Source organism: Crocodylus siamensis, chromosome 1 (assembly GCF_052110815.1).
Source record: "Crocodylus siamensis isolate JL-2025a chromosome 1, ASM5211081v1, whole genome shotgun sequence".
Classification (NCBI taxonomy): Eukaryota; Metazoa; Chordata; order Crocodylia; family Crocodylidae; genus Crocodylus; species Crocodylus siamensis.
The window spans coordinates 44284580-44305203 of NC_143395.1; the positions used below are offsets into that span (position 1 = coordinate 44284580).

The following is a 20624-nucleotide window of genomic DNA, read 5'->3' on the forward strand; positions in this document are numbered from 1 at the left end:
GCAGACAGGACAAGATATAAATACAGAAAAGGGGAGACAAAAGAACAGCAACGATAGAAAATGCAGCTTCCGCTTCTGGTGCTTACTTTAAGGTGCAGTATTGCTACTAGAGGAAGACTGGCAAGTGTACAGCCTTATCGGCTGCTCCAAGAGCTGTCAAACCTGTGTCTGTATCAGGTTGTTTAAAGATTTACTTTTATCTGCCTTTCTGGTTAAAGTCTTGGTTGGCTGAACCAGACTTTTTTAAACAAAGTAAAAAACAAAGATATAGCAATGAAATAAGATGGGAAGGAATGGCAGACATGAGGGAGATGTGAGAACAGCAATGCAAGTTTCATATTTCAGTTGTTTTTGGGGATACTGCTGGAGCTGATAGAGGGGGTAAAGTTACTAGGATCACTCAATCTGGTCAGGAGATTTTTGAGGACCGGGATGAGTAAGACCCAGCACTGCTGTTGTGGATCCAGGAGCTAGTGGATGTGGTAGCTATGATGTTAAATTTGACTCTTGTGAGTTTGCACTTCCTTCTAGATGTCGATATCAAATTATGTACTTGAAAAAGGAGTGTTGGGCAGAAATATATATATAGTTTTTGTTCCATTTATTAGGTCTTATTTCAAAGCACCCAGTTTTATTTGTTGATTTCAGGCACAGCTCTCTTATTTATCAGACATAACCTCAAAATAGCACTTGGAATCAGTAGACACTTGTTTGGGCTAAGTCATTTGGGACTTATTTTGACTATCATAATAAAACTTCATGTAACAGACCAATCATGTCTTTGTTACCTTGGACATGTTGAAGTATCAGTCTCTACATGATGCACCTTCATCACTTGAACAGTTTGACAAATACACTGTTTGTTTCTTTCAATAAAGTTTCAAGACTCTTTATTCAGTATGAAGCCAGGGCTTTTTACTTGTTTAATCAATTGAACTAGTGATATTAATTTCTCATTCATAACCAATAATAAGACCAGAACAGTTATTTGGTATGTTTGGCATTCATTGAAAATATGAATACATTCCAACATATCAAAATCCAATATGCTCAGAGAGACTTTACAAAATTATTATTATTATCTCACAATAATACCTGTAGTTGTTATTACCTGGTAATATTACCATTGTTAATATCTGGTAATAGTAGCATCATTATTATTGTTGTCATCATCATCATCATCTTCATTGTTGTTAATAATGTTATTAATAACAATAACAATGAAAATAATGATGATGACAATGATACCATTTGCAGATGATACCAAATTATGGGACAAAGTTAACACACCAGAGGGTAGGGAATGGATCCAGGTGGCTCTGGACAGGTTGGAAAAATAGGCAGAATGAAATAGGATGCAGTTCAACAAAGACAAGTGCAAAGTTCTGCACCTGTGCAAAAAGAACCACCACCACACTTAGATGCTGGGGAATGGCCTTCTCAGCAGCATGGCAGCGGAAAGGGATCTTGAAGACATAGTTGACTCCAAGATGAACATCAGTCATCAATGTGACAAAGTGATCAACAAGGCTAACTGCACTTTATCACGCGTTAGCAGATACATGACAAATAGGTCTAGGGTGGTGATGGTTCCCCTCTGTGCAGCACTGGTCAGGCAGCAGTTGGAGTACTGCATCCATTTTTGGGTGCTGCACTTCAAGAGGGATACGGAGAAATTTGAGAGGGTTCAGAGGAGGGCCACTCATATGGTCAGAGGCCTGCAGGCAGGGCCCTATGAGGAGAGACTGAGGGACCTAGATCTCTTCAGCCTTTGCAAGAGAAGGCTGAGAGGTGATCTGGTGGTGGTTGCCTATAAATTCGTTGGGGAGGGTAGCAGGGAATAGGAGATGCTCTATTTACTAGGGCACCCCCTGGAGTAACTAGGAACAATGGCCACAGATTGACAGAGGGCAGATTTAGGTTGGACATTAGAAAGAACTTCTTCACAGTAAGGGTAGCCAGAATTTGGAATGGGCTTCCAAGGGAGGTGGTGCTCTCCCCTACCCTGGGGGTCTTCAAGAGGAGACTGGACAGGCACGTGGCTGGGGTCATCTGACCCCAGTGCTCTTTCCTACCCATGGCATGTGGTTGGACTCAATGACCTACTGAGGTCCCTTCTGACCCTAACATCTATGAATAAGAACAACAGAAAATAATGATGCTATTATTACCAAGTTTTGAATGTATAACTACCTATATTTTGGTTTATTTGTACGCCTAGGGCTTGATCCAAAAGCCTTTGCAATCAGTAGGACTATATACCGACTTCAGTGGTCTTTGGATTAGGTCCTTAGTACTCAAACAGAAATGTACAAACCTTTTTGCATGGACTAATTATGGTCAAACAGCATTTTTAGTTAAATGGTGAAAGATTGATGTCTTTTAAATCTAAGGTTAAAGAGCATTTTCTTGAGAGCTATCTTAGACAATGTAAATGATAAATACTGTAAATACAATGACTTTAAGTTCCAAATAATTTTATAGCTTGTACCAAATATTACATTTATGTAGGGATTTTCCCTTTTGGTGATTCTGACTGAGGTGTCTCTTCAAAGTGGCTCTTTATTTCTACGGCAGTGTGGCTATGTAATCGAAGGCATAAAGGTACCCCTCTCTTACTGCACATCAGTGGGAACTGGATGCCTCCGTGCCCTTTGTTCATCTGAGAGTGTTCTCCTTAGTTGTTAGGCATTTTTGACCCTATCACTTTGCCTTCTGAAATGTAATTCACACCTGCATATTTTTTTCCATGTACACTCTTGCTTCAATGTCCTTGTCTCTACTCTGTAGCCCAGTCATCCTATCGTGCCTATTCCAGAAAATGAAGCACTAAGCTCAAAGGAGGTAAGCAAATAATGTTTTATTTATATTTCTAGTTGTATCTTGTCTACAAATGCCAACTTAGACTTCCTTTTGCAATATCCACGACACATGGTACCCTCTGTTGTATAAAAGTGTGCAAAAATATTTGGGGCCAATGCATGGACCGCATAAAAGTTTGTGATTTACTGCCATTAACAAACAAATGAAATAACATTTTGGTGTCTCTGCCCTTTATAAGAAATTCAGGTAGTATTATGTTCCATTTTTTCAGGTTTCTGATTCATACTTGTCACACATTTTATAGCTGCAAATGGGAACTGTTAAAATGTATATAATGAGCTCCATTAAGAAACAAACATTTCACACCCTGCAGTCACTGTACTAGTAGCTTTCTTTATTCTAAATATCAGAAAATACTACTTTCACAGCAAGTAGCAGAAACTGTGAACAGGTTGAGTTTTTCAAAATGTGACAGTTCCCTCTTATAAAATACAACAGACAGTATATAGGAAGCTGCATCATGTATTGCCCACTGTCATTTTCTTGGCTAAGATAAAATGCAGTAACAGTTTAATATCTTAGAGTAGATCAGATAAGACTTGCTGCAGAATAGATTTAGTGACCTAATATCAGTCTCTTCTAGCTCTAAGCTCTAAAACCATAATGTCTACAATCAGATAATACACTTCTTGAATGATTCTGAAGCCCTTTCCTACATGCTGCTAATTCACTGTATGCAAGAGCATAGAGAAAAATAAAATAGAAAAATAGAAAAAAACCTTTTTGTCAAAAGAGGGCAGCTTGTTTGTAAGGTTATCAACATGAACTTAAATCTTTGTCTCAACTTTGAAATAACATGTGTACTCTAATTAACTACCAGATACTTTATTGTAAGCTTTGAAATATAAGTGAAAATCTTAATTAAGAAAAAATGGAGGGTTTTTTAGAAATTCACATAAAAAGGCATAACCTCCTTTCTATCTATTGGCTACAGCATGAATTCAACTATAGGAGATGAGGGGCTATTGACTACTGAGGCATCATTATACCAAAGGCAGAATTCTCTTAATTATTTCAAAGTTTTTTAGATGAGTTTAGCAACGTAAGTAAGATCTTCCTCAAATTTTAATTGCACTTTCATCATTGACCTAGTTCTTTTCATTTATCATTAGAAAAGGGAAATTATAGTCTATTTGAAAGCACTAAACATGAACTGGGATTTGAAAAAAAATCAGACAGTCATATGCCTATGGATACCACAAAATACAGGACTGGGGGTAATAATGGGGAATAGAAGCTAATGTGCTAGAGATCACGTGTGTGAGCCCACATTTTGTTACCAGAGCCTGCCTTTAGGGGATTAGAATAGTTTACATTTTAAAAACAAGTTCAGTTCTTTTCCATGGGAAGTATTCATTTTAAAATATAGTCCTTACTAGGAAGCTTGGGATTCCTCATACGTGTTCATACACCTTCAATAGAAAATAAGTCAAAGTTAGAGTTGGATCCTCTAAAATCATTTGACTAAGTTCCCTTTTCCTGAATTCTCAGGGCAGTTCTACATGTAGTGGCATCCAAATAGTGGGCACAAATCTTATTGTTTGGGAGTGGGAATAATAAAGTGCTGTTTCTCAGGACAACATAAAAATTTAAAGACTGGCCCTGCTTCCTAAACTTTTCAGCCTTTTCTAAGGCTGGCACTGAACCCTCATTTGTTACTGTAACTCCAGTTCCTTTCCTTCTGTGGCAGGGGGCCATCTTCAGCTGCATTAAAAAAAAATAAAATAAAGAAAAAAATATATATATATGCTGGTAAGTGTGCCCCTGTCAAATCTTGCTGGATTTTTCTTCCCTGGGGATCAGCTTCTCCCCCCTTTAGCCACCTGCCATGACTTGATGTTACTTGGTTCTAAAGAAAGAGGGAGGCTGACCCACAGATTCCCAGACAGGCTCCAGGCTCACTACCCATAGGATAATGAGGTATTGCCTTAAGGGCAAAATACATGCTCCTACCTCCCCTTGATGTGCCCCATGTCTCACAGATGGTTTTATATATTTCCCTTTATGTTGGGGTCTCAGTCATTGTGGGCTTACCCCCTCTCTCTCTAGCTAGGCCTTTCAGTCAAAACCCACTAACCTTGGCTTTACCCCAAGGCTCCAGCTCTCTAACGCACTCAGGCTCAAGGCCTTCCGTTACATGCTCTCCATGACACCAGACCTACTGGCCCTTCTACACTGTGCACCCTTGTGGTGCCAGACTGTTGGGACCTTAGGCCCCTTCAGCTTTTCCCCTCTTTCTGTAGTTAGGGTGTTTTGCCTAAGCCCACCCGCTAGGACCTGGTTTCAAGGCTCTTATCTCCCTTTCAAGCAACTTTGGGCTCACAGCCCTAGTGCAGCACCCCTAGTAGAGCAGGGCTTCTTGAGCCCTCTATCATGGCACCCCTTGCTAATGAGGTTTCCTCCACCCCTACAGCCTCAGTCACAAACCACCAGCCTTTTTAACATCAAATATGAACCATAGGCTCCTATGGCCATATAATGAAAATAATAATAAAGAAATAAGAGAGGCAAAGTGCCTGCTTACTTTATGTGATTGTGCTTCTGTCTCACAGCATAGCATATTCTTCCCAAAGAGGCCACTACAGCTATACCACAGTCATCAAAAGTCCCCCTCTCTGCTGCCTCCCTGGCCTTCTCCACTTGCAGTTTATATGGTTCTGGTCTTTCTCTTCCTGCTACCTGAGCAGCAGGCAGCGCTCAGTCCTTAACCCCGACTTAACTAGCCAGCTGTGCCTGGAAGGTTCTGGATTTAAAGGAACCTTCTTATTTCTTGGTAACAGGGATAGGGTTCCCTGTTACACCCCTACATGTATCACCCTTAACAAAGTTGCTAGGGGACCATGGCTTACAATTTCCCTTCTCCCTCCTACTATAGGAAGGGGAAAACAAGGAGGACTAATTTGATGCTACTTTGACTAGGAGTTCTGCAACCCAAATGTCACCCCAGAAATTCCCAATTCCACCCAATACTTAGGAATTTGGAGACCCCTGCTCAGGGATAAATCACTCAGTCTCCAAAGTTCCAAGGGAAAAAATTCCCTTCTGCATACCCCTTTGTATCCAACATGAATCACAGGGGTTTTCTGAATGAGTATAATATCAATCCCCAAGTGAGGCAAGATATTTTTCAATCATATCATTTCAATTTTCTGAATCTCATGATGTCCACCCCTCTCTAAGCTGAGGGGCTACTTTTGCCCTTCATTTTGAATCAGGATTACTAGAATGGGTTCTGAATGGAAGCTATCAGGAGTTTTGTTGAGCCACTTTACCACACTGGTGCCTGCTCCTACACCTTTCATCAGGTCTTTCTTGGTTTAGAGACCTACTTCAAAACATCATCTTCACATTTGTGTTTTTTATGTAATTCTTTATGTCTCTCTATCTGACTCCTTACCCACTCCTTTCCCTTTCCCAAAACTGCTCCATCTCTCTTTTTGCTTATACCTTCATCTTGTCCATTTCCCTTTCTTTTCCAGTCTTTTATTTGATTATTGTCATCTGATCTATGCCCCTCCACAGCTTTCTTCTTCCTCCTCAGAGCAATTCTTCTTCTCATTCTCATTGTATCTCCCTAAATTGTGATCTGCCCTGTATAATGCCTTTTTTTAAAATTTAGGAGAATGGTGAGTGCATCTAGTCCCTTGCTGGCTTTGCTTTAAGATTCCATAGTGAATTTACAACTCATGTTGTCTTTTTATTCTCTGTAGTTCTTTGCATGCTTTGTAGTTCCTTTTATGGATGTACAGTAGTAACAATCATGTTTGGAGAGTTATTGAGGTACTTCTGAGATCGTATGACTTTCCCTTGGGAATGAAACAGATACGAGGTATGTCAGATACTTTAAAAAAAATTCCTGGAGGAGTTCTGTGGTTTCTCTCCAAAAGTCTTTTCCTTTCCTTATACATTGTTAAATGATACACATTTATCACTCTGCTGCATTATTATTGGGTCTGTGTACCCTTCAGGAGTAAAACATACATATATATAGCTCAGAGAGTCTGTTTCTCCATTTATACTGTTTTTCCTTGCTTATGGCTATATATAGAGAACAAACAAATGGACAGATAATTTGTTCTCTTGTTGCATCTCTCAGCAATTTATGCTGTCTGGATATTAAGGTTTGCAGTCCTGAAAGAAAAAAATTAGGAGGCTTTGTAAAAGTACTGGCAGCGCACCGTTGGGATAAGACACTCCTAGAAATGCTACATCCAATAGAGAAATCTGTACTGCTTCTGAAAATACTCTTGAAAGTGTGGAGTTTTCACCATTTTCTAGAATGATGATGATCAGTGTTGAATTCTGAAGATTTGTATGGTATGGAACAGCTGTGTTAAAATGAAGCTAAGATTTGTGGAACTGTTTTGCTAATATTTCTCATTTTAAACAAACATTCTGGTCACTTTTTATCAACCAATTTATTAAAATTTTGAAAGGACACTGATAATCTTGACATTGCTATTTTCAGCTAAAAATGTCTTCTCCGTGCTGGTGACGTCCTATTCTACATAGTGAATTATTGAGTAATACTGCATACCTTGTGAAAACACAAAAATCCTAGTTTGGAAAGGGGTATAGGTTGTAGCCATGTTGGTCTAAGGACATAGGCGGACAAGGAAAAGATTGCTGGAAAGGAGAGTTTGTAAAGGTACAGTACTATACCCTCACCCTCTCTTACCAGCAAAGTAGCCATCTAATAGGCAGTGGGTTATTTAATGTTTCCAACGGAATGGAAGGACTGAATGGTGGTCCATATGGTGGTCAGGAAAGGAAAAAACCAAAGGGAATTCACTAAGCCTTCACTAAGGTTTGTAAAGTATTCACTTGAGGCATCTTATGCAAAAGCTTTATTTTAATTTTGTTTTAATCTGATTTTCTCTGAAGAACCATGGGCTGGGAACTTCATGCAGGCTATCCTAACAGGGAGCAAAGTAATTTAGTGTCTAAGGAGAAGTAGAGCTGAGGCCAAGGTATGTCTGGAGCCTAAGAGTGAGCTTAGTCTTAGTCTAGAGGATGCCATCAGAAGTATCTTTCCCATTACGGTGTGTTGCTTGTAGCTCCAGTGGGTGTAGACTTCTGGGGGTAGAAGGAAGCCTGAAGACAGGGGAGGAGATATTACCTGGGTGTGGTAGACAGTGGCTTTATGCACTTTTTATATCCTCAAACCTGAAGCTGGCTTGGAGGACATTAGGGACACTCTTTTGAATGGCACCAGCCAGTAATGGCCACATAGGGTACATCCAGCTGAGTACATAAATGCATTTAAATGAGGACAAATATAGTTGTGCCACTGCTACTTGAACCTGGGAACACTTGTGCACTGTGGCACACAGCAAATTGTTCCCAGTAGGAGAAACTGGGGCCAGCACCTGGGCTGGCCCCAGCAGCCTTACCTGCAGTCCTGGGGGTTTTCTGGGGCTCCAGTGGCAATGATCTGGTGTGCCGAGCCTGGCTGGCAGCTGGGGTCTGACTCCAGCTGGCCAGGCTCTGGTTTTGGGCAGCTCACACTGCCACCACATGCACCACCCCACTTTTTTCAGATGCGGTGTTTTTTTAATACTGAGATCTTCCAGTATCAAAAAAATCTACCATGTTGCAAATTAGCAGTGTGACAATTTCTGCATATGTGGTATATGCAGTATGTGGTGCACTCTTGTCTGAATGCACCCATCTGCAGCACCACAAGAATGCACCCATCTTGTCTGAATGCACCCATAAAGACTTTCTGTTGGTTGGATTATAGCAGCATTTTCTGGCCACAATACTTTTTTCCTGGCTATTGTTTGACACTGGGGAATCCTCAAGTCAATAGTTATGCTGTTTCTACTTGCCTTTCACCTCAGAGAAAAACAGGCAGGAGCTGATCAAGGTAAAGCATCTGCAGTAGTACTTGTTCAGAAATATGAAAATACATCACAACCCTTTCCTTACTGGAGAGACAAAGTATGTTGAATTTACCCTCTTATGCTCTGTTTCCCATACTCCCTTTTATAGCTTTCATAAACTTCAGAGCTCAGCCCTAGCTATGGCATATATTTCTTAGCAAAGTCCTGTTTGTACAGTTGAATGGATGGAGGCGTAAGTCACTCAAGTGACAAAGCTGACATGACTCTTTGTGCTCTAATGAGAATCCCAGACCTTTCTGTCTTCTAGCCTCTTTTCGCACCAGTATGTTTTTTTCTGAAATCATCTACAGATATATTTTTTCTTAAAGAAATTAAAAGGTAAGAAAATGTCAATAATATCAACATGGCAGTAATGAATTATGAATTATTATTAGCACATAATTATAAATTATTTTGATTTTGGAGAGATGTATGGAGGGGTTGTAGCACTTCCATTTAATAAGTCATTTTTATCCCCCCCACCAAAGAAGCACTCATTTGAAAATATAGTCATAATTAGAATAACCATACTTTATTTTTATGCACATTTAGCTTCATTCTGCAACAGCACAAAACAAATCAAACCTGCTGCCTACCCATGAAAGCAAAGAAACAAGCAAAGGAAAATTTCCAGAGCCTGAAAACACTCTCTACAGTGAAAGATTCATACCTGCAGAAGAGCAGAGGGACACTGCTTTAAAATCCACTTAAGAGGTATGCCAGTCATTCCAGTTAGTTAACATCATCTGTTACAGTAAACAGATCTGTAGAGTTCTGAAGTCATGATGCATGTGTTATAACTGCACTCATAATGCTCTGTACTGAGTTTGCCTTTTGACACGGTGCAAAACATATCAATGCAGAGTCAATAAAAGCTTCCACACACTGTTGTTAAGTATATGTTCTCATTGCCTTTATATTAAAATATATGGGATTCAGATGCCATTATGATTAAGTTTTTGATCTTGTTTCCATTGTAAAGCTTCATTAGGCTCATATGATGTTAGCTGAGTTATTTTGTTTAAACAATATACTGATGTTATTCTGCCTGTGATCTCTAAAGCATCTACAATAAATATCTGGTATCCAGTGATGTAAGGTCCTGATTTATCAAAAAAAAAAAAAAGAAAAGAAAAAAAGAAAAGAAATGAAGGCTCCTTGGCTCCACTGAGTTCACTGATAGTCACAATCATTCATGCTGTTTCATCAGATTATAAAAATAACAACCTGTTCCCCTTGAAGCTAGTCTTCTGATTTACTCTAATGGGAAAAGTTCTGCAATATATAAAACCTATGAAAATGTTAGTATAATCTGATGCTATGCATTGTTCTTGTATATATTTCCCTATGGAATATCCCAGGTCAAAGATCAGCATTAGATATTGTTAATGATAACCATTCTTAGGTTTTCTATACATAGAAGTCCACAGCGGGTAACATGTCCACAGTATAAAGGAGTCCTTGTCCTAAAAATTACATTTTAAGGGTCAATCTTTTGCCAGATATATAGCCAACCTGAACTCTGTTTGGTGTGTAATTTGGCAAAGCAAAGTCAATATTCCCTCTCTGACCTTCCCCAGGCTCAAATAGTAGAGCTGTTTAAAGGCCTAGTTGGTAGTAAATGGTTAAATAATGGATGTAGGAACTCAGACAACATGTAGCATCATAGAGCAAGCTAAAAGACTCCTGAATTACACAATTAAAAAAAACAGTCTAAGATACAGTAAGATCCCAGTGCACAACGATCTCTGAAACACTAATTCTGCTTTCTTTTCTTCTAAATTTGGAAAAAATATTTTGAGTCAAAGTGGGTGCATCTACATATGCAATTAATTCAAAGCAATAAATTCTGGAGCAGTTTCATCTGGACTAAACTATTTCTGAGTGTAGTGTCTACACATGTGCCTGGGACAGCAGCAGTTTGAATCAGGGTGGAACAGTGTATACTAAGGCCACTCCTGCCCTGCTGGCAGGGAGTGTGTGTGGGAGGGAGGGGTCAGCCTCAGGCTCCAGATGGCAGCATCAGTGGGTGGATGGGCTTACTGGGGCATGAGCATGCTAGAAGTTCAGAGTCATATGGCCAGGCAGGAGCCTGACTCCCTGCTAGATGGGCTGACTGGGTACAATTTAGGCCTGTGGTCAGTGTCTATGCATGCATTTAATCACAACTAATAACTCCACTGTAAGATAGTACTGTCCCTGACAGCAGAATTAATTAGTTTACTGTAGCCTAATAGCATTGCATGTGTAGATGGTGATGCTTTGCTTCACAGCTAATTAGTCTACTCTGCAGTTAAGTTCATGTATAGACATGGCCAGTGGGTATCCCTCCATAAAGCAAAATTCTCATTAACTTTCATGAGTTTTCACTGAGCAAGCACCACATTACTAGCCCCACTCAATGCTCCTATAATGGTTTAGTGGAATAAAAATTTAATTAATGCCTAAACAAGCATTAACAGTTGCTGCTTTTGCTGCTTAACGTAAGGAAGTAATAACTGCAAATGTTGACTGTGCATAGTCATTAACTTCTTAAATGGACCAGATGCTGAAGGAGAACTAGGAGTAATATTTAAAGAGCCCAAATATGTCCACTTGCAACAGAGTAAATCTCAGGTAAATCTACTGGCTTCAGTAAAATTTGTTTGTATCCAGAAGAATGTAACATAGAAAACACTTTTTTGCCATTGCCATGACTATTACCCTAATATGACAAAAAATATTATTGGATTATGATGGTATTACTGTAAAAAATAAGCATTGATTTATAGTTTATATGCCTATAAGCTTTGTTCCTAAATGTCTTCTGGATAAAATTATAGGAAATACATTATTTAGGCACTTGTTCAAATACAACATCTCTAACAGGATAGCAGTGCTATGTAAATTTGACATGTTGAAGTTTCACATTCAGTTTATGCCATTTTAACTGCTATCATTAATGAATTCTATCCATTTCTCAGGCATGGCTTTTGTACTGGTTTGATACAAGTAATAAAAAGAGGCATGAGCTTACTCAGAGGCAGGCATTTTAAACTGTAGTTTTCTGAAGGTTTTATACTCTGTAAAAACCTTATTGTTGTCTACATTATTATATGTCAGGCTACTTTGTATCTATTCAGATACTGCATAAGTTAATAACCAAACCTTATCTACTGAAATGGCTTTTTACTAGTTGAGACACTAACAGGGGAACCCTACCGCTGTTATTAGGAAGGGGGGACAAAACCAGGACAGCTTGCAGAAAGCCTAATGGCAAGGGGCAGCAGGTGTGAGTAGCCTGTTTAAAGTGAGCTGCAGGCCACAGAATGCAAAAATGCTGATTGGGGAGTCAGCAGCTCCTGGGTCCTGCTGGTAGAGAGCTGGGTCAGGTGACCAGAAAAGAGAAGGTCGTAGGTGCATATAAGCCTGGCCTCTGAGCTTGGGTGGGCAGCCTGGCCCTGGCTGTCAAAGGGGAAGGAATTCTGAACAAAACTGGCTGCTGGAAGGAGTGTTTCAGTCTAAGCAAGGTACTTGGGAGGCTTGGGGAACAAGCCTGCTCCATAAGGTAGGAGAGCTATAGAAGGTAGAAATGCAAGGAAGAGTTCACATTTGAGTTGAACCATTTGCTTAGCATTCTGTGTTCAGATTAGGCCAGAGGACCAGGTTGCAGCTATGGAGGAAGTTTGGAGGCCATATAGTAGGGTGCCAGCGGTGCTCTACAAATTGAGATTTACTCTGGGCTAGAATATGAAAGGATAAGGTCAAGTCTGAGGTGGTGAACCTGGGCTGGGGGGCTCAGCCATTGAAAAAGGGCTGAAGCTGTGGAGACTGAAGCCCAAACATATGTTTTGCGCCCTGAGGGGCTGAGTGTTGGTTTGGGGCCAGAGGGCCCTGCTCTGGGTTGGGACCCAATAATATCTGTGAGGCAAGGGGATGACTATGGGGGCAGTTGGAGGTCACAATTATACCCCATAAGACACCACGAGGACCAATGAGCATGTTTAGGGTCTGCAAGACCATATTTAGTCTTTAAGTCCCTGTAGGGGCTGTCTTAAAGGTGGAGTATGCCTGGGGAAGTATGGAGACCGGGGACTGAACTTGGGGGTGAAGAAGCCTCAAGGACAGAGCTAAGAGGGGGGAGCAGCAAAGATGGTGAGAGACAGGAGGTGAGGGAGGCTGAAGAGTGCAGTGGGTAGGTCTGACCACCTGGGGTTATCGGCTGCTGGGGGTGGACCCCCAAACCCATTACAGGCATGATCCTACTAATGTTTGCACACTTGAATAATCATACTGAATACAATAAACAAAATTGGGGATCATATCTGTAGAGAAGTTTGTGTTTAGAAAGATGGAAGTGATCGTATAGGTCAAATTACTTACAAGGGAAGTGTTCATAGCATTGTAATATATAATGTACTGCAGTATTTATATTCTTCTACTCATTTTCACTCTCCTACCATCTTTCTCCTACAGGTTTCCAAAGAGGCAATTTTGTCTCTGCCAGGTCAAGTATTGGCCTTTTTTAATGTTCCTTTTTTTTTTTTTTTTTTGCTTAAGCTAAAGTCAGTTTTGTCTTGATTTATACTCAAACCACTAATATATTTTCATCAACATTAACATTAACTTTATTGCAACACATGCAAAATGCTGTTAAAATTAAGTGATAGACTGTTCTAGCTACATTATTTTAATTAATAATTTGGTTTGATTATGCTCTGTCAATTACAGTCCCTTCTACCAGTATCTACTAGTATATAGTAATTCTACTTAGTCATACAGTAGAGTAAAAATACAGCTACTTTAGAGCACAAATTTAAAGGACAACTAGTAAGGAATCTCCCTAATTAAAAAATCACTTTCTCCTTTTTGTGTTTTGCAGCTTTTATTCAATATATTATAGTATTTAAGTATGTGCTATAGAATTTACACAACTTCAGAGAATTTATGCAAAGATAAATTTCTTCCCCCAAAGGCTGTATTTTTTTTCATGCAATGCATTGAATGAACAGGAACAAAAGAATAGGGTTGAATGGCAAATGATGTATTCAGATTACTAGGTACTTGGTTACAGGTAAATTTATGCCTGGGTAGGTCCATTAAAGTTAATAATGGTAAATTAATGCAGGTCTTTCAGATAGTACATGAGATGAGAATGTAGATATAACTAAATAGGGAACACGATAAATAACTGATATAGGGAAGTCTTTTTTTGATCCAGTCTTCACAAAAAGGTTAACTGGCCAGATGCCTAGCACAATCAATCTTGACAACAAGGGCATGGGAAACAGGACAGAACATAGAAATAGCATTTAAGGACAGCTGGATAAATTTAAATGTATTCAAGATAGTAGGCTAAATGTATCCTAGAGTATTTAAAGAACTTGCCAAAGCAGTATTTGAACCATTAGCAATTATCTTTAAGATCCACTGAGGATGAGTTTAGTCCCAAAAGACAAGAGAAAGTCAAATGTATGACCTGTGCTTAAAAAAAAAAAAAAAAAAAAAAAAAAAAAAAAAAAAAGAAGGAAGGTTTCCTTCCTGTAGAAGAGACAGCCTGAACTTCATTTCCTGGAAGGATACTGGAACAAATTGTTAATCAATGTGTCAGCACCTAGACTATAATTAGGTGGCAAGAAAGAGCACATATAGATTTGTCAAGAACAAATCGTATTAAACCAGTTCATTTCTTTCTTTGGCAAGGTAACTGGCCTACGGGATTGAGAGGATGCAGCTGATGTGATATATCTTGCCTTAAGTAAGGGTTTAACTCAGTCATGTCATTCACATAGGCAAACAGGAGAAGGATGGTCTAAATGAAATTTCTGAGGGGCAGATACCCAAATGAATGAAAAACGGTATTCAAAGAGTAGTTATCCAGGTCTTGCGGTCAAACAGGAAAGACTTATTTAGTGAGGTAACACAAGGGTTGGCGTTGGGTCTGGGTCTATTCAATATTTCTATTAACAACACAGATGATGAAATCAAGGGTGTATTTCTAAAATAAGTGGATGACATCAAGCTGGGAGGTCTGTGAACATACTGTACAACAGGCTAAAAATTCAAATTTAGCTTGGTAATTGGAAAAGATGGCCTGAGAATAAGATGAAATTCAAGAAAGACAAACGCTAGCTACTACATAAATGCACAAATACAAAGTGGGGAATGACTGAGTATGCAACGATACTGAAGAAAAGGAGTTCAGGATACAGTGAAGCATGCACTGAAGATGAGTGTTGTATGTAAAACAAGAGGCAGCAGCTATTCTGCTTTACTCAGCACTGGTGAAGAAGCAGCTCTTTAAATGCCTTGGGGTACATTTTAGCCTATCATCTTGAATACATTTACAGCTGTACTGTTGTGTCCAGTTTGGGGCACTACACTTTTAAGAAAGAAAGTTTACAGAAAAACAGGAAGTTTAGAAAATGTAGCTGCTTTAGTGTAATCAACATAATCTGTAGTTTTATTTAGGTTAAATATTAGGAAAAATGTTTTAACTGCAAAGACAGATAAGCACTAAAACAGATTGTTTAGGGAGATTTTAAGAATGGGATCAACAAACTTCAAATATAGCTTATATGTGGCCCTCAATAGATTGAGTTGTGCACTCTTGGAATAGATGATCTCCTGAGGTGCCCTCGAAATATGTATTTCTGTGATTCTGTCATCTATATTTATCAGTTAGAATATCAGGTGATATCAACTGGAGAAGCTACATTTACTTTAGAGAAGCTACACTTGGTGGTACAACCTAGAATGTTTTGTTTTTATTTTTATTTAGTTATATCCATGTGAAAATAATTTTCTTTTCTTTTGCAGCTGTGACTAGGATCAGAAGCTAAAACTGTAGTATTTTGAAGCCTATTCCAAAGCTGTGATGAAATCCAAGAAACAGATGGATATAAAGGTTGCGTTTTAAGATTGCTTTTATATATAACTGCTATGCAGCAAATAGCATTTGAAGCTATATTTAAGAGATAATCTGGAATGTACTAGCACAAAGAGCCCCAGAGATCTATAAATGAATACGAGAGATTTGTATACAACCTCCTGAAGCATTTGCTATAGTTTTAATGTATGGCACATAGCACATATTCTTTAGAAAACAAGTTGTATTTTGAAATTAAGTAAAGTTGGACTGTACCTATATTACTATCTGGTTATTGTGATTCATTTTCCCATGCAAGTCTAATTCCAAATGTTATAACATGCTGAAAACAACAGATACTGATGTGATGGGCAACAAGATATTTCCATACTTTTTATTTTAGCAACATTTCACTGTCACCTATGCAGCTAGGCTTTGTGAAATATTCAAGGAAGTTAATTGTTTTCTTCACATTGGTGTCCTCCCCCACCCGCTTTCCACTGCAGTCAGTATGCTCAGTAACTCTGGAATCTTTCTTCTTGTCATGCAATATTCATGTACCTTTTGGCTATTGGCATCAATTCCAGCCTTCAGACTTCGGGACAAATAATTAGGGATTGGATAGCTGCAGATACTGATTGTAAGGAAAAATCAACATTGTGTGGTAGTCTTTTTTTTTAAAAAGACTGCTAGTTTTATAAACTGTACCATCTCCATAGGCTGTGTATACATATTCAGCTTCTTCTGAGAAAGTGACTACTGTCCCAGTAGAAACCACAAGTGTACAGAAATTCAGGATTTTTTTTTTCCCAGATTAAAAAAAAAAAAAGGGGGCACACACAGAGAATAATAATTTTGATACAATCAGGGTTAAATGGCTCCTGGGAGAGTGAACTTGTGTACATGAACTTTCTAAGAGAAACAGCAGCACAGTCCCCCAGCAACCCAGCCTGCTTTGCTGTCAGCTCCCACCCATCCTGTGAGTCCAGGGACACAGTAAGTCTCTCCTGCCGAACTCTACTGCTCCAGCTGTACAGGGAGCCCCTTCGCAAACCCCTCATTGTGCTGCAGGGAGGCAGAGCCCGGGAAGCAATCTGGATCAGCCAATCAAGGCTACCCTGTATAATACTGGGAGTCTCCATAGCAGGTTAGGATGTGTTCATAATGACATCCTAGTTGCACAGCAGCTCAGCATTCAAATGTCTGTCAGAGGTCTCTGTGTAAATTTTTCTGTCAGGACCACAAGCCTGGGGGAGTTCTCCCAGATCACTTGAATGTGTGTACATAGGCACAGACTGAGCCCTTTTTTTTGAATGTGTCCCTACATAATATGCTTACAAGATACAGTAGTATGAAGAGTAAAGGATCAAAGGAAACTAGGTTTTTTGTTTTTTTTTTTTTAATCTACCTGCAGTCTGGGCTTGTTTTCTGGGTGTGATCTCTTGATCCCTAAATTAAGGAATTGTCACAGGAGTGGAACCCTCTGCACATACTGTCAGACAATGTATTCTGATGTACCCAGTTTGCAGGAGCTTTGGAGCCTGGGTGGACTAACAGAGTACTGCCATGTGTTAAAGATGTAGCAGTCTAAGACTGAAGTCTAGGGCTAGTTAGACTTCAATGGAAATTAGGTTTTTGTGTTTGAATGAAATAAATAAATTAAATGTACTAGTTCATAAACTAATAAGATTTATGTGTTTTCATTTTTAAAGTGATTAAACTTTACCAAGCACTGAGGTTTTTTTAGTATTTTATAGCTCTGGGCCCATAGTTATTTTAATACATGACTACTTTGGATTGCATTTCATTACTAACCAGCAGGTGAAAGTCCCTATGTTTTTGTGGTGATTCTACAGGAATTCAGTCCTGAATCCTTTTTGACCAATTTAATGATAAGAAGTTATACTTGTAAATTAGGGAGAAAATGACTTATGTAAAACCTTTCACAAATAGGAAATAGATGCATGTGCATTGCACTCCTTTGTGCTAGTAGGAAGGGATTGCTAAAGATACCAGTACTATTGCACTAAATCCACTTCCCAAGAAAGAGTAATAGGAGTTAAGTGCTCACATCTGGAGGAGGATGTAGCCATCAAATAGATGGCAAAAATGACTAAGGTAGTGTTTAAAGGAGTTCAGGACACTATTTCTGAATATAAACTCAACATGGTTTGGAATTACCGTATTTTTCGGACCATAAGACGCACTTTTTCCCCCCCAAAAGTGGGGGGAAAACGAGCGTACGTCTTATGGTCTGAAGGTGTGTGTCCCGGGGAGACAGGGCGGAGCTTGCCCGCGGAGGCGGCGGAGCCCGAGCAGGACATCTGCCGCTTGTTTATGCCATGTCCTGGGGAGGCGGCGGAGCCCGAGCAGGACATCCACCACTTGTTTACACTGGAAGCTGGCGCCCGTGCCAGTGGCCGGAAGCCGGCAATAAAAATGGCCGGCCACTGGCACACACAGTCTCTCCTGCCATAAAAACTGGGTGCGTCTTATGGTCAGGTGCGTTTTATGGTCCGAAAAATACGGTAATGGAGAAAAAGAGCAGATAAATTAAAAAAGCAGGTGTGTCTAATGGATCAATCTTTTAATAACTCTTTTGAAAGTCTAGATATTAAGAAGATCTTAAAAGTTTTTACATTTAGTTTAAAAATAACTTTTAAATTGCTCTTAATTGCAGTGCAGAACAATGCTCTGTTTTGAACAACAATGCTCTCTGTGACTTGGTTTGGAAACATTTAATAAGCTTTTGCACATTTTCCCAAGGCTTCACTTTTTTCTTTTCACTTTCTTCAGAAACTGATGCCTTCCTCAGGCTTGGATTTTATCTTTGTAAAGCCAGAATCCCCCCTGACTGCTTTGCATATCTGGCAGAGATAAGTATTCCAATAGCATGTTTTAAAGCTTAGGGAAGTGAAACTTAGTAGACCAAAGCCCATAAGTGGATGGAATACAAAACTAATAAAGAACTGCAAAAGGCAGTTAAATGCAACACACATAAATTGCTTCAGTTCTGCCTTGTTCTCTGTGTTTTTGTGTCTTTGTATATTAAAATGAGCTTATATAGTTATTAAAACTATATTGGAAATATAGTTATTAAAACTATAATTACTGGAAGAGGGCCAGTGTAGTCCCCATCTTCAAAAAGGGGAGGAAGGAGGACCCAGGAAACTATAGGCCAGTTAGTCTTACCTCGATCCTAGGCAAGCTGTTTGAGAAAATTATGCTGGCACACATCCACGAGGGGACTGCATGGTTAGGGGCAACCAACACGGGGTCATCAGTGGCAGGTCCTGTCAGACCAACCTGGTGGCCTTCTACGATCAGATTACCAGATCATTAGATGCAGGGGTAGCAGTGGACATAGTCTTCCTGGACTTTCCGAAGGCCTTTGACACTGTCTCTCACCCTGTTCTCATTAAGAAACTGGGGGACTGTGGTGTTGACACCCGCACAGTCAATTGGGTCACCAACTGGCTGGAGGGCTGCACCCAGAGGGTGGTAGTGGATGGGTCCTTCTCAACCTGGAAGGACGTGGGCGGTGGGGTTCCACAGGGCTCAGTCCTCGGGCCCACACTGTTCAACATCTTCATCAGTGATTTGGATGAGGGGGTAAAAAGCAGCCTGTTCAAATTTGCTGATGACACTAAGATGTGGGGGGGATGTGGGCACATTAGAAGGAAGCATCAGGCTACAATCAGACCTAGACAGGTTACAAGGGTGGGAGGATGAGAATAGGATGGGATTCAACACAGACAAGTGCAAGGTGATGCACCTGGGGAGGAACAACTGGCACCATACCTACAGGTTAGGAAACTCCTCTCTTGTCAGCACGGAGGTGGAAAAGGATCTTGGAGTCATAATTGACTCCAAGATGAACATGGGCCGGCAGTGTGGGGAGGCAGTTAGGAAAGCCAGCCACACCTTGTCATGATGCATCTCAAGCAGGTCCAAGGAGGTGATCCTTCCCCTCTATGCGGCACTGGTCAGGCCACAGTTGGAGCATCGCATCCGGTTCTGGGCGCCGCACTTCAAGGGGGATGTGGACAGCATGGAGAGCGTCCAGAGGAGGGCCACTCGCATGATCAGGGGGCAGCAGGGCAGGTCCTATGAGGAGGGGCTATGGGACCTGAACCTGTTCAGCCTCCAAAAGAGAAGGCTGAGGGGGGATCTTGTGGCCTGTTATAAACTAGTCAGGGGGGATCAGCAGGCATTGGGGGAGTCACTGTTTCCCCCGAGCACCGCCAGGAGTGACCAGGAATAATGGTCATAAGCTGCCGAGGGCAGGTTTAGGCTAGATATCAGGAGGCGCTACTTCACGGTCAGGGCAGCTAGGATCTGGAACCAACTTCCAAGGGAAGTGGTGCTGGCTCCTACCCTGGGGGTTTTTAAGAGGAGGCTGGATGAACACCTTGCTGGGGTCGTTTGACCCCAGTATTATTTCCTGCCATGGCAGGGGGTCGGACTAGATGATCTGCTCAGGTCCCTTCCGACCCTAGAAACTATGAAAATGATGTCTGTCATGAAATGAAAAATGAGAATGCATTGGCAATTATACCTAGGAAAGAAATTGAAAAAATATGAAGAGAAAAAAATCTCTTAAGGAAAGATTATGATGAGAGGTCTTGCTAGAAAGACTGGATTCCTTTTTTTTAGGTATAACATTAATGGAAATACAAGGATGTAACAGTTTTAGTCCAAATCCTGATATCCTTCTCCATGTTTATTCAGCTTTTACTTAGATAAATGCCCATTGACACTACTGCCTGTCCAAATCACACCAAGAATGAAGCAAATACGCAGTGGAATCCCCAATACGTTGCAGTCCCTTTCTCGACTAACATATAGAAAATGTAATTTCCATATAGATCTGAAACAACTACATCTTGAAAGGACTTCTGCTGCGATATTGTTGCTTTTCTCCACACCTCTGGCAGAAGAACAGCTTTAAAATCAGTAGCAGGGGCTACCTTAGCATGCTGTGAGGGTACCTCATTTGGAAAGATTAG

At 40.2% G+C, this 20624-nt stretch overlaps 1 protein-coding gene across 12 annotated transcripts in view; it reads left to right on the forward strand.

The window, feature by feature from the left end:
- The window catches only part of MLIP (muscular LMNA interacting protein), a 213087-nt gene extending 197188 nt beyond the window's left edge, over positions 1-15899 (forward strand). For 10 of the 12 annotated variants that reach the window (XM_090033935.1, XM_090033944.1, XM_090033883.1 and 7 more), the window contains 3 exons: positions 2791-2844; positions 9321-9482; positions 15567-15899. In XM_090033935.1, coding sequence (XP_089890061.1) covers positions 2791-2844; positions 9321-9479 — 213 coding nt within the window. In that variant the 3' untranslated portion in view covers positions 9480-9482; positions 15567-15899. Of the gene's footprint in view, positions 1-2790; positions 2845-9320; positions 9483-13223; positions 13255-15566 lie in introns of all 12 variants that reach the window. The other 2 variants (XM_090033893.1, XM_090033908.1) reach the window with 2 other exon arrangements.
- The last annotated feature ends 4725 nt before the right edge of the window (positions 15900-20624 follow it).